The 12678-nt window shown below is 35.4% G+C and overlaps 3 protein-coding genes across 3 annotated transcripts; 1 reads left to right on the forward strand and 2 right to left on the reverse strand.

Annotated features, from left to right (window-relative positions):
- The first annotated feature begins 1445 nt into the window (after positions 1 to 1445).
- Positions 1446 to 2123, forward strand: LOC140817352 (uncharacterized). Its single transcript, XM_073177003.1, has one exon. It carries the CDS (start codon positions 1446 to 1448, stop codon positions 2121 to 2123), a length of 678 nt encoding a protein of 225 aa, XP_073033104.1.
- A 1735-nt stretch (positions 2124 to 3858) lies between these two features.
- On the reverse strand, positions 3859 to 6501 carry LOC140815894 (uncharacterized). Its single transcript, XM_073174911.1, has 2 exons — positions 5256 to 6501; positions 3859 to 5048 (listed from the first exon to the last, which is right to left on the reverse strand). The coding sequence occupies exons 1-2, from the start codon at positions 6292 to 6294 to the stop codon at positions 4150 to 4152; spliced, it is 1938 nt and encodes a 645-aa protein (XP_073031012.1). The 5' UTR covers positions 6295 to 6501; the 3' UTR covers positions 3859 to 4149.
- Positions 6502 to 6593: 92 nt separating this feature from the next.
- Positions 6594 to 8843, reverse strand: LOC140815895 (galactinol synthase 1-like). The gene is made up of 4 exons (XM_073174912.1): positions 8419 to 8843; positions 7415 to 7735; positions 7081 to 7215; positions 6594 to 6974 (listed from the first exon to the last, which is right to left on the reverse strand). The coding sequence occupies exons 1-4, from the start codon at positions 8740 to 8742 to the stop codon at positions 6777 to 6779; spliced, it is 978 nt and encodes a 325-aa protein (XP_073031013.1). The 5' UTR covers positions 8743 to 8843; the 3' UTR covers positions 6594 to 6776.
- Positions 8844 to 12678: the final 3835 nt, after the last annotated feature.

Consider the following 12678-nt stretch of genomic DNA (forward strand, 5'->3'; position numbering starts at 1 on the left):
ATTCTTCGAAAAAAAATAATTTATGAAAAAAGAAAGAGAAATCATTTTACTCAAAAATCTCACGACATAATATTTGTAAATATCGATGTAGCTGGATATCTTTTAACATTTTCGTTTATATATCTATTCTATATTTTCATTAAGTAATTGTATAAAATCATGATGCTTTTAAGTAGATAAAAAATTAATTTATCCGTAATTGGAAACGTTTTGTTTTTTTATTTTTTAATAATTCTCGACCTTTTTGCTGGTCTGTCTATTTATTGCTCGCTTATAAGCACAACAAAATTTTATATTTTTTTAATATATGATAAGAGTAACTCAGTGAATGATTCGGTCAATACTCAACTCGATTTTTATTTGATCGAACTCGAATCAAGTTTAAGTTTTCGCGAGCTACTCGACTAACTACAAATTTGTTTATTTAAATTATATAAAAGGTAATAGGTGTAGCAGCAATTTCGATTTAAATATAAGATGTCCAGGTCGCTTCAAACAAAAACGAAGAGAAACAAGCTGTCCAGGCTGATTTGATAAAAGTAATAGAAATTAATAAACCTCCGTGAAATTTAAAGAATTTTCGTTGTTCGTGGGCAGCAATCTTACCATCAAATGTCTCCACCTGAAATATACTAATTTTCAAGAGTCAAAATTATGGTCAAAATCTTACGGGAATCACAATCCTTTGGCTGGTTTACATTCTTATCAATAATTTATCCCTTTGAACATTCAATTTATTTGATCAACGGTACATTTCTCCAGATTAGTTAATCCAATTACGAGCTTTGATCGTATTAGGAGGATTAACCGGGGAATATTTCACCTTAATCAAAGGTCCAATTTTAACCTCATATATGCGGGTTCCATCAAATTCTTTAAAATCAACGGTTCCATGTCTCTAAATTCATAGGATTCAAATTGGGAAGCTGACTTAAATTGAACTTTCATGTGATAAATGGACGTGTAAGATTTGTTCTTTTTTTTTTTTCACGCGTAATCGATTTTCCTGTCACTTCTCAAAACAAATTCTTGCTCATTAAATAATGCCTTTCACGTTCAATATTCGACAGCAACAATTAATATTTTAAAAAAAGGGGACCAAGTTTCCAACCACCACCCTTTACCCATGTATAAAGTTATGATCTTACACTGCTTCATTTAATCTTCTCAATCAACGTCCACCTCTCCCCTGTCCTCAATTCTCTCCCAATCTTTTACCTTTTTTGTCCTAAAAAAAATCCATTTTCAACCCTGAAACTAGGGGAAGAAAACCAACCAAAACGGAAAAATAATGCAGGGGAGATTTGAAGAAATGCTCAGCCCAGATCAAGATTCAGCTTCAGAAGCTAAAATAAGTCGAGGTTTACAGGAACAGTTGAGATTAAGCGACGATTCACCGGATTTTTGTGAAGAAGAGAGGAAAGAAATCATAAAAGATCGTGATAATGGTGAAGATGATGAGGAGGAGGAGGAGGAGGAGAGAAGAATTTTCTTTTATGTGTGGAGAAGGAGATACTTCCCCGATAGCGGCGGAGGATGCTTTCTTCAACGGCAAGATCAGACCGGTCTTCCCATTATTCAACCGGGATTTGTTCTTCTCCGGCGATGAACCCGATTCCTTGCAGCTCGAAAGCCTGCCATCGAAACCCCCGGTGAAGAATGTCTTCGTGGAGACGAGGGCCAGCGGGGAGATGACGTCATCCTCGACGAGGAATGACGACATCCTCGGGCCCTGTTGCGAGTGGTCGAACAGAAAGGCGGTGGAGGTATCGCCGGAGACCTGCAAGAAGAGCAACTCAACCGGGTTCTCAAAGCTGTGGCGATTCAAGGACCTAATGGGGAGGAGCAACAGCGATGGGAGGGACACGTTTGTTTTCTTAAACAACGGTGGCTCTCCGCCGAAAAAGGTAGACAATTTCTCCGCCGGCGTGAAGGTTACGGCGGTGAAGGCGAGGAAGGGCGGCAAGAGCCAAACCGCGTCGTTGTCGGCTCATGAAGTGTATTTGAAGAGCAAGGCCAAAGATGGAGAGAAGCGGCGGTCGTATTTACCATATCGGCCGGAGTTAATGGGCTTTTTCACAAATGCTAATAGTGGGCTCAGTAAAAATATACATCCCTTCTAATGAAAAAGGAAATTAACTTTTTTTCCTTTTAGATTTGTACATTTTTTAGCGGACATTTTTTAGATTTAGATTTTTAAAATAGGTTATTTTATGAATATATCCTCCGAAATATTACTAGAAAACGCAATAATAAAGTTTTCGTGTTTAAATTTTTTTGCTTAATTTTGTAAAGATTTATAAAATAGATATAATTACAAAAATAGAATTTACAGTTCTTTATTAAAAGTTTTGCTATAAATTTAACAAATTCCAATTTTAATTCGGTGTTTTCTAAATTTTTGACGATACTAATAATTTTTAATCAAAAATATAAATATAATATTATATATGTCATATTCGCGTTGTATTTATATCACAAAGACAATTAAGATAAAATGCTAAAATTTGACAAGAAAAAAAAATACATTTTCCATCAAAAATAATGTGTGAGAAGAAGGTAGGAAATTGCATGGCAAAGAGGCAAACGCAACATGCACGTGCAGCTTCCATGGATGGTGGGTATTTGATTGTCAACATCAAATTTAATAAATTTAAATAAAATTATAATGTTCGTGTCAATTTCCTTTGCAATAATTTGTCTCTTCGACACGAGATTAAAAAAATAATTTAATATAAGAAATAATAATTAATTATCATGTACATATATCTCATTTTACAATAAACACGTACGCACTAAAACCATCGAATCCAGATTCCTTTTCTCTTTAAATTTTTAAAGTTATTAAAAATAATTAATCACATGGACGATCTTAAATATATTTAAAAGAAAATAATTAAATAATTTAATTTTGTATTTCAATTGAACAACTATTAAGCCAACCTGCGTACACGTACTACTTATGATATATCACATTTAAAAATAATAATACAATTGGACTATACGAATTTAAGTTAGATGGACCTCCATTCTTTAACGATAAAATAAGAACTCGAATATTTTTTTGGTCGAACATATTATAGTATGTTCACTTAGTGTTCATCTAACCTGACGAACGTTTGTAGTTATTGCATTATTTATCAAGATTTAGCTCAATATATACCCTGGCTTAAATAAAGATACTTAAAAATTAACTCTATATTTTTTTTTAATATACATCTACGCAAATTATCCCAACAGTCGCAAGTCTAGTTCGAGTGGGAAGGAATGCTTCTTTCAATTTTCCACAGTTTTTCGTTCTGTTTTTCTTCTTATTTATTTAGCCGTAAGACTGATCAAGGATGTCAAGATTTTGGGAAATTGGGACACAAGCGCATGAAGAAGGCCTCGTTTCATTTCCGCCTTCATTTCTTCAATCAAGATTTATATCAATTATAGTAGGTCCTTGAGCAGGCATTGTCCCTTTTCTCAACTTTTCTCCTTGATATCTACGCCCTTTGAATTGTTTCTGGAAATATTGTTTTTTCCCCTTTCTTTTTGGTTTGGATTCTTGAAATTGCTCTACTTGTGAATCTAATCTTGAATTCTTCTTCTTGAATTTCCACTGTTGTTGCATGCCATGCATTCGTGGATAGTTGGTTATGCATTCTTGAATTTTGAATTGCTTGTCTTGATTGTGATTTCTGAATTGATATTCTTGATTATTGATTCTTGGACTGTTGTTTTGGGTGCAATAATTTTGTCAAATGATTAAAGCTCGTCTAGAAAAAGTTACACTTGATAAACTAGTTAGGTTGCTTAAAAAAAAAAGAGCTTGATGGAGAATTGTTGGATGCATAAGTTGCATCCAGGTATGATAATATGAGCTGCAAATCCTTCGGAGCTATGAGCTTGACAAAAAATATCATTTTGTTATGCAATAAATTTGTTTTCATGCTAGTTAGCAATCCAATCTCCACTATTTTCTACAAAAGAAAGAAGAAGAAGAAGAAGAAGAAGAAGAAGAAGAAGAAGCAATAGTTCCATAGCTACAAGGAAACTTGGATAATTTATGAGCTGATTTTTCTCCGTGGTGAGCTCTTCCTCCTGTTTTAAACATTCTTTTATCAATTTATTACCACATACTGCGTTACAAGAATCATCTGTCCCTTATTCCGTGAGCTCTTTCAATTTTTCGTAGAGTACCTTTTGGCTTTCATCATCTTCTGGGAAGTCACTGTTGTCATCATCTTTGGAACTAATTTCTAGTTCGGTTCCATGATTCTTTAGTTCTACTGATTTCTGTTTTCCGTTTGTAGGTGGTGGTGCGATTGGTTTATCATCTTTCCCTGCTGCAGATGGAACCTTCGTTGGTGTTTCCATTTCAGGGTAGTCGTAGTCAGGTTCTAGCTCAGCATCAACATCCTTGAGTTCTTTGGATATCTGTTTCCTGTTCGTGGGAGGTGGTGCGGTTAATTTAGCATCCTTCCCTTTAGTGGACGGAACCTTTGGGGGCAATGCCACATCAGGGTGGTCATCCTCTGCTGCTTGTTCAGCATCATCATTCTTGAGTCCTTTGGGTGTCTCTTTCCCATTCATCGGAGGTGGGGCCATTGGTTTAACGGCGGCGCCGTTTCCTTTAGTATTCGGAATATTTACCTCTGGGGACAATTCCATTTCAAGGTCTTCATCCTCGGATTCTTGTTCCACATTATCATTCTTGAGTACTTCTGGTATCTGTTTCCCATTTGTAGGTGATGGTGCCACTGATTTAGCATCTTTCTCTTTCGTGGACGGAATATTTGGAGGCAATTCCATTTCAGGGTCGTCGGCACCCTCAGGTGCTTGTACAGCATCACCATCCTCGAGTTCTTTTGGTATTTGTTTCCCATTTGTAGGTGGTGCTGCCGCTGATTTAGCACCATTTCCTTTATTAGGCTGGACCTTAGGAGACAAGTCCATTTCCGGGTCATCACTCTCGGTTGCTCGTGCAGCATCACCATCCTCGAGTTCATCTGGTATCTGTTTCCTGTTTGTAGGTGGTGCTGCGTTTGATTTAGCATCCTCCCCTTTTGCAAATTGAGCCTCTGGAGGATGTGCCATTTCAAAATCGTCACCACAAGAAGGGCCATCACAATTCTTGGGTGGTACCTGTTTAGCACTACCATTCTCATTGGGTCCCTGTTTTCCATCAGTAGGAGTTGGAGCCATTGGGTTAGCTTCCTTCCCTCTTTCGGATGGAGCCGTTGGTGGTGAAGCCATTTCAGAATCATCACCACACGTAGGTTCACATTTCTCCGGTGCTGGTTTCCCATCGCCATTCTCGGTTTCTTTGGATTCTGGTTTCTTCTTTGTGGGAGTCGGGGAACTATCATCATCATCAACACCACCGTCGTCACCGTCTTTATCATTTCCAGTACCATCAACATCATCTTCTGTATCTTTTCCTTCTGATTTTGAGTTCCCTTTTGCAGGTTGTGGTTCTGCAGCCTCTCCATAACAAGCAGAGCAAGTACATTTCGTGGACTCACTGGATTTTTCCTTTTTCTTCCTTGGATGTGAGTTTTCTTCATCTTCGTCTTCGCAGGAACTGCCCTCACATTTTTTGGTTTCTTTGGGTTTTGGTTTATCTTTTGTAGGCTCGAACGATTCATCCTCCTCATTTGATGAATCTTGATCATCTTCGTCTTTGCAAGAATTGCCCTCACATTCTTTGGTTTTTGGTTTATCTTTTGTAGACTCGGACGATTCATCGTCCTCATTTGATGAAGCTTGATCATCTTCGTCTTGGCAAGAATTGCCCTCACATTCTTTGGTTTCTTTGGGTTTTGATTTATCTTTTGTAGACTCGGACGATTCATCCTCCTCATTTGATGAATCTTGATCATCTTCGTCTTCGCAAGAATCACCCTCACATTCTTTGGGTTTTGGTTTATCTTTTGTAGACTCGGATGATTCATAGTCCTCATTTGATGAATCTTGATCATCTTCTTCGTCTTCACAAGAATCGCCCTCACATTTTTTGGTTTCTTTGGGTTTTGTTTTATCTTTGTTGGACTCGGACGATTCATCATCCTCATTTGATGAATCTTGTTCATCATAGTCTTCGCAAGAATCACAAAACTCATAGTTTTCTTTTTCTTCTTCTTCTTTCCATTTTTGTTTCCCTTCCCCTGTTGCAGGAAGTGAATTTGTTTCCGAATCATCATCCGAAACTGCTTTCTTTTCCTGCAGTGTTCTTGGAATCGGGCGTGTTGCATTAGAAAACTTCACAGTAATTATTAAAACGAGAAGAAAACAGTGAAGAAATTTCATGTTTATTAGTGTGTGTGAGTACTGATAATTCTCACATATGGTAGATTGGGTTTCGGACTCGGTAATATACTTTGTGCTACAATGGAAATTTAAGACATTAAATAGTCACATTTAAAGAAGCATTTATAGAAAGAAAACATTTCGGTTTCCTATCTTCTCTAGTATTAATTTTCATCGTTGTTATTTATTACGCTCTTTAAATCAAAATTCCTCCCCGTTAAAAATTTCATCATATTCTTTTGATTGTATGTTTTTTGTTTACTATTATAACATAATAGTAATTGCAGCAAGAAATTGCATAAAATCAAACAGTACCAAATTTATGTCATATATATTATATATTTTTGCGTTATTACACACCAAACAAAAAGTAGGCCAAGTGGCCTACAAAACAGTAGATATTAGGACAACATAGTAGTCATAGGGTTGCACCCAATTTAAAGTTCAGAACACACAATCATATATATCCTCGCTCGTTAGTTTTATGCAGCAGATGGTGCAGGAATGTATGACACAGCAGGCTCAGGCATGGAAGCCAAGATAGATGTCTTGGAGAAATCTTCGCCCTTGTAGTCTAGGGACTCGTCGTCGTATACATCCCACCATTTCTTGACAAGCATTTTTATATCGGCTCTGTCCATGTTCTCTTCTACACCAGTGTACCTCCATGGTTTGGATCCCTGCGTTTTTTATATAATTTGATCAAAATTGAGAATAAATGTGAGTGAAATAGGAATTTGACACTGTACTTTGGTACTGAGTATTTGAAGTTGAATAAGATCTTACAGCAGCACAGTAGTGGACTACTTTGACCTTGTCAAGCTCGACGTTCTCAGGGTGGCGCCATATGTTGGCTAGGACAAGGTTGTAGACATTGGGGATTGGCTTGTAGATGCTGTTGAAGAACATGTTCAAGAAATCCTGTCGTTTTCGCGGTAAAAATTATTTCAGGATGATGATGATCGCACCCAGGATAGAATATTATCGAGCCATGACTAACAAACTAAACACAACCAACAGCCTATACTCTTGATTAATACAAGTAAAACATGACCACGCTCAAATGGTGTCAGATGACATATTATATGTTGTAAAGCTGGAAAATACAATGTGAAGTTACCTGCTCTGCAAATGGAGTCGGTGGAGTGATGCGCAGGGTCTCAAGCAGGTTCTCGTAGGTCTCTTTGTTAGGCTCATACACAAACATGCCAGCATTGAAGTAGAGTGGAGGAGGGGATCCCATTTCAGCTGGCCAAGTCACCTTGTTAGGGACCTGTTGGCAGTACCCAATAGAGTACTGTTTGGAGTGGCTCCACGTCTTCTCACAGAAGCAGTCCATCACAGCATAGAAATAGCCATCGGCCAAGTCGAACAGATGGTCGATGTTCTCGTAAACTTGGATGTCTGCATCAAGGTACACCATCTTGTTGTACTCCAAGAACTGCAAAAAATATATAATTCACCAAATAATATTATGCATCCAATACTTGGGCAGGTCTGAGATTAAATGAGAGCGATTCACTATATTTTGGCGGCGATGGAACATTCAGTACTCTCCGGCGTGTTCTTACCCTTTTTTAATAAAAACTTCAGCCATCAACGGATTCTTGGGGCAATTTGGTCACATATTAGGTCTACTTGTAAGATATTTTCTCGAAGAATGTAGTAGCACGTTCTGAAGAGGTTAAAAATGGCAAATATCTTTTGCATGAGCCAAATATATGTGGTCTTCTTTCCACTATTTTTTTTTAAAAAATTAAAATGATATGATTTTTTATTTATTATAAAGGGTATGTTTTTGTATAACTTAAATACATTAAACTGTTACCAAAACTAAATTTCTTGCTTCAAATTATTAACAACTTCTGCATGCAGCGACAAAGTGAAAAAGTTTTCAATTGGCAAAACATTATTTTTTCCACTACATATATAGGGAAAAATTAAGAACAATAGAGAAGGCGAAAACGGTCCCTATCATCTCCCTCTCCCTCCACCGGTCTCTGCGTGGATTCATAACACAATTTCTTAACACCAAAAACTGTTTACTAAATCGATACGATATTCGGGAGCTCAATCCATCCGTAATCAATCAGTAGACACATAATTAATGCGCATATTACTTACGTTCCATATGCGGAGTTTGGAGTAGTTGATGACATAATAAGCCATGGCGAACTGAATCTGATTCTCTGGTGGATATATGGGCTCGATCTCCTTCACAATGCAACCTTGTTCTCTCAGAATCTCACGATGTTCTTCAGGAACATCAGGCAAGATTGCCACCACAAGAGGATAGGCACTCTTTACCTTCCTTAGGCCCTTAGCCAATCCGACGACACCTTTAACATAATCGCCACTGCCAGCTAGAAACGTCACGTATCCCCGTTTCGTGTCGAGCGTAGGAGCTACTTTTCCAGGGAAATAATCTGCGGGGATTTGGGGAGCCATTTTAGAGAAATCGGGTGCGGTTGAGGAGAGTTTTTAGGAAAGTAAAAGTAAGCAACACTTGCAAAACCCTACTTTGCCTTGTTTGCTCCTGAGCTTCAATGGCAGGATCTGTTGGCTTTAAATAGACGGAAAATGAAAGGTTGATGCAGCGTAAATGAAATTCAAATTTAAATGCAATATTCTTTTTTTTATATATATTTTTTGAAAATAAATTAATTTACGTGTGGATTAAGACATGCATGGATTTTATGTGGAGAGAATGCATTAGATATTATAATGAGCTACGATGCCGACTAATTTGTTTTGTGTCTTTCATTGCTTTTCTCCATGAAAGAATTGTTTCGATGGCAAGGCGAAGGTGGTGGGTTGAACTTTGAAGGGCATTAGCGACAGGGAAAAATGTTTGATAGATGCAGATTATTATATTATAGAAAACAAGTCTAAATCACAATAATCATAATAAAATTAAGCACATAAAAATGTAAATGTCATTGACATGAAATGAAATATATATACACACACCATTAAGTTTATCTAGGAAAAAAAATTCAATTTTATAGTCTTATACCGTCAAAATTGAGTTTTAATAATGCATATTTTAATTTTTGACGATTTTAATTCTTTTTCATCAATGATGTTGATATAACACTTTAATTTACAAATGAGCGTCGGCATTAAGTTAGTGACACATCAGTTTCATATTACGTGCGACACATAATATTCACGTATTATATTACACCTATGTTTCACAACGTGTCAAGCCAGTCTCTAGTATTTACAAAATGTAGAACACCTTTTAAAAATTCTAGTAAGCCATGTGTACGTATATATTGCTTCTAGATATGCCAAGTTAAAAGGAAGAACGGTACACCAAAACAAGCTAACCCTAAAAGCAGATGGAATATACATTACTTTTTATATCAGAATAAATTCGAATATATCATCCTTTTCCAGTTTGTGGAATTTCGAAAGGAAATTAAATAATTCAAAGTATGAAATTTAAACAATTATTCATTGGTTAAAGGCATATGGTAACTAGAATAATAAGTTTTAAAAAGAATCTAAATTTCAACATGGGAATCTATATGGAATGCAAACACACCTTTTCATTATTCATGAATGTAAGAAGAAGTGGTCCTCTTGAAGGTTCTTGGCTAGCTCTGCATTGCATATACTATTCTATCCGTCCACGTTCGAATTTGAACCCTTCTTGTTTCATTTTTCATTCCCTTATCCGATATTTACGTGTAGCCATGAAAAATATTTAGGTTGTGGCACCACGATCTCATGTCGAATCCAAAGGAAACGTTTATGTATTTGCTAAGAAATCAATTCTAGAGAATCCTTGGATGTACGTTGCGCGTAATTAATAATGAGAGAGTTTAATTTTGATGTTTCATTAACAAACATTGCTTCTTGTTCTTGGATTTCTACTGTGGACATTTAACTTGGATTTTGAAGTTGATCTGTCAAAATTTGGTGGTGGAATTAGGGTTTAGCAGCACGAGTTACGTACGTGATAATTATATTGATATGATGAATGATATATGCGTCTATCCTGGAATACTATATGTACATATATATATCTACAAGAAGAGAACTAAACTATGTGAATTGAAGCAATTCAAAGACATATCAAATTGGCGATGACAATTTGTTCTGTTTTTCTGCTGAATCCCACTAAACTCATCAAATATTATTTATAATTTGGCATTGATATTCAATTACGCGACTCATATAACACAAATAAAGTTCATGTTACACACATTAAATCCATATGAGTAAAAATAAAATAAAACGACACTTAATATTTCAAAATGAAAATAAAAAAATTAAGTTCGTCTGTTTTTTTTTGTTTAGGTTTATTTTAATATGTATAATTTAATTTTTATTATCGTCATATGAGTTACGTAGGAGTACACTGATGCATAATAAACAACATTCGATTGATTTAGTGACTTCGGGAAAATAAATCCAAGTTACTGGATGAAAACCAAGTATGGAGAAATTACATTACTAAAATCTAGAACAAGTAAACTTACATGACAAAAATCTAAAACATATCAACTTATATTACAAAAATCACAACTTTCGCCTATATATTTTGATATTTTTGAGAGGCGGGTAACCCCAAATTCATGTGGACCATAACAAAATGGCAAATGCTGGTACAAAGTAGCAATCTTATATGGACAACTAGTTCCCATGCACGTTGTTAGCTATCCCTACTAAACAAAAACACACACAAACACACATTCATTTCAAAACAAAACAAAATTCAATAAAGGACATTTTTTTCCCGAAAGGCAATAATATATTTTAAGGTAGAATCCGATCCCCACTTTTTGAGGGCCCTAATTATCTTTGGGGATTCATAGGTGGGGACAAAAGGAATAAACGAATTTGGGTCCTATCAGTCGTTATTTGGGGTTTATAGTTGATATTTCCTCAAGTATTTGGGAGCTTAATTAGTCATTGGTTAGTTTAATTCTATCATCATATAAGTAGGATAAAACACGTGATCTTAGCTCGGCATTACTTATAGGATCGAATGTTTGTACATTTACTAAAAACCATAAATTATGACGACAACTGTGCAATTCAAATATTTTAAATTAATCTCACATCAATCCAAGCGACGCATATCAATTACTCTTCTAGTAGAGGACAATTCCAACATAAAATATACATTTTGTAGACACGCAATTTATATTCTCAGACATACTATAATGTTGTGCGCATTAATAAAAGCAAAAATAAAACAAAATTCACTCAAACGATGATAAAGACCTTGATTATTCGGAGGGTTGTGTTGGTCCTGCGTGATGGAATATACTACAAGCATATGTTTGTGTAAAATTAATTTGTGAAATAAAATAATTGTGGTGTGGATTGATTTGCAAAATGTGATTGAGAAGGGACTTATCGTATGTATGTGTGTACCAAACGAAGAGGCGTCGCATAGCCTCAGGCAATATTTATATAATATCTTTCTTGTTTATTAATCACGATCTAGATTTAAAATCATTTCTATAGTTTTTCATTTCATTATATTAGATATTAATTGATAATAACAAATATAAATTACTATTCATTTCAAATTATAAAAAAATAAGTAATTTATTATTATTATTATTTTTAAAGGGATTCAAAGCACTTTTTCGTGCAAGTCAAAGCATTTTGTGGAGATTATAACCTGTATTAATTAGTAAAAATTAGGAACTATTTTCTATTTATTGTAACCCAATTTTCAAAGAATAAACATTTATCAACTCTAGAACGAATTCAGTTCGATTAAAAGTCACGTGGACTGCCAAGGGCACCTTGCTCTAGTGACAAGAGAGAAACCTCAAGACCCTAGTGATCTTGGTTCAAATTCCACCGATTGGGGTTAATGTTTAATTAGTTAGGTACTATAAATCTCTCGCCTTAATTATATTTTTAAAAAAATCTCTGAGAAAATCTCTGAGTTGGTGAAATTTTTGAGTGTTTGTTTACTAGTTAGGAGTTCGATTCACTTTCAAAAACAATTTGGGGCTAGCTTGTCGTACATGTCTTATCCAGAGTATAGTTTACTTGACTAATGTGTTTTACAAACTATTACGTTAATTTAAAAGTTGTACATACCAAAAAAGTAGCAATATTGCGAGTTTTCGAAAAAAAAAAAAGTCACGTGGACTAGCCTATCTACTTGGTGACATGCTGGAGCAATATATCCGAACCAACTCGATCCAATAGAGGATTTGAATTTGTAAATGAGGCCCAAGTTAAAACATGGACTCACGTGTACAAAACACTGATCCAATTATACAGTTCACCGATTATTTAATATATTCTGAAAATTTGAAGCAGATTGAACCAAAAAGGTTCAATTGTTTAATACACGAACCATATATCTAGACAACCAGTAACGAACAAGATTTACACCATTCTTAG

Source organism: Primulina eburnea, chromosome 16 (assembly GCF_022965805.1).
Source record: "Primulina eburnea isolate SZY01 chromosome 16, ASM2296580v1, whole genome shotgun sequence".
Classification (NCBI taxonomy): Eukaryota; Viridiplantae; Streptophyta; class Magnoliopsida; order Lamiales; family Gesneriaceae; genus Primulina; species Primulina eburnea.

Coding starts and splice junctions, on each gene's coding strand:
- LOC140817352 (XM_073177003.1), top strand. CDS start 1,446: ATGGTGAAGATGATGAGGAGGAGGAGGAGGAGGAGAGAAGAATTTTCT.
- LOC140815894 (XM_073174911.1), bottom strand. CDS start 6,294: ATGAAATTTCTTCACTGTTTTCTTCTCGTTTTAATAATTACTGTGAAG. Junction 5,049..5,255: donor GAAATGTGAACCTACGTGTG/GTGATGATTCTG, acceptor AATTTGCAAAAG/GGGAGGATGCTAAATCAAAC.
- LOC140815895 (XM_073174912.1), bottom strand. CDS start 8,742: ATGGCTCCCCAAATCCCCGCAGATTATTTCCCTGGAAAAGTAGCTCCT. Junction 7,736..8,418: donor CCAAACTCCGCATATGGAAC/GTAAGTAATATG, acceptor TATTTTTTGCAG/TTCTTGGAGTACAACAAGAT. Junction 7,216..7,414: donor CGACTCCATTTGCAGAGCAG/GTAACTTCACAT, acceptor CGAAAACGACAG/GATTTCTTGAACATGTTCTT.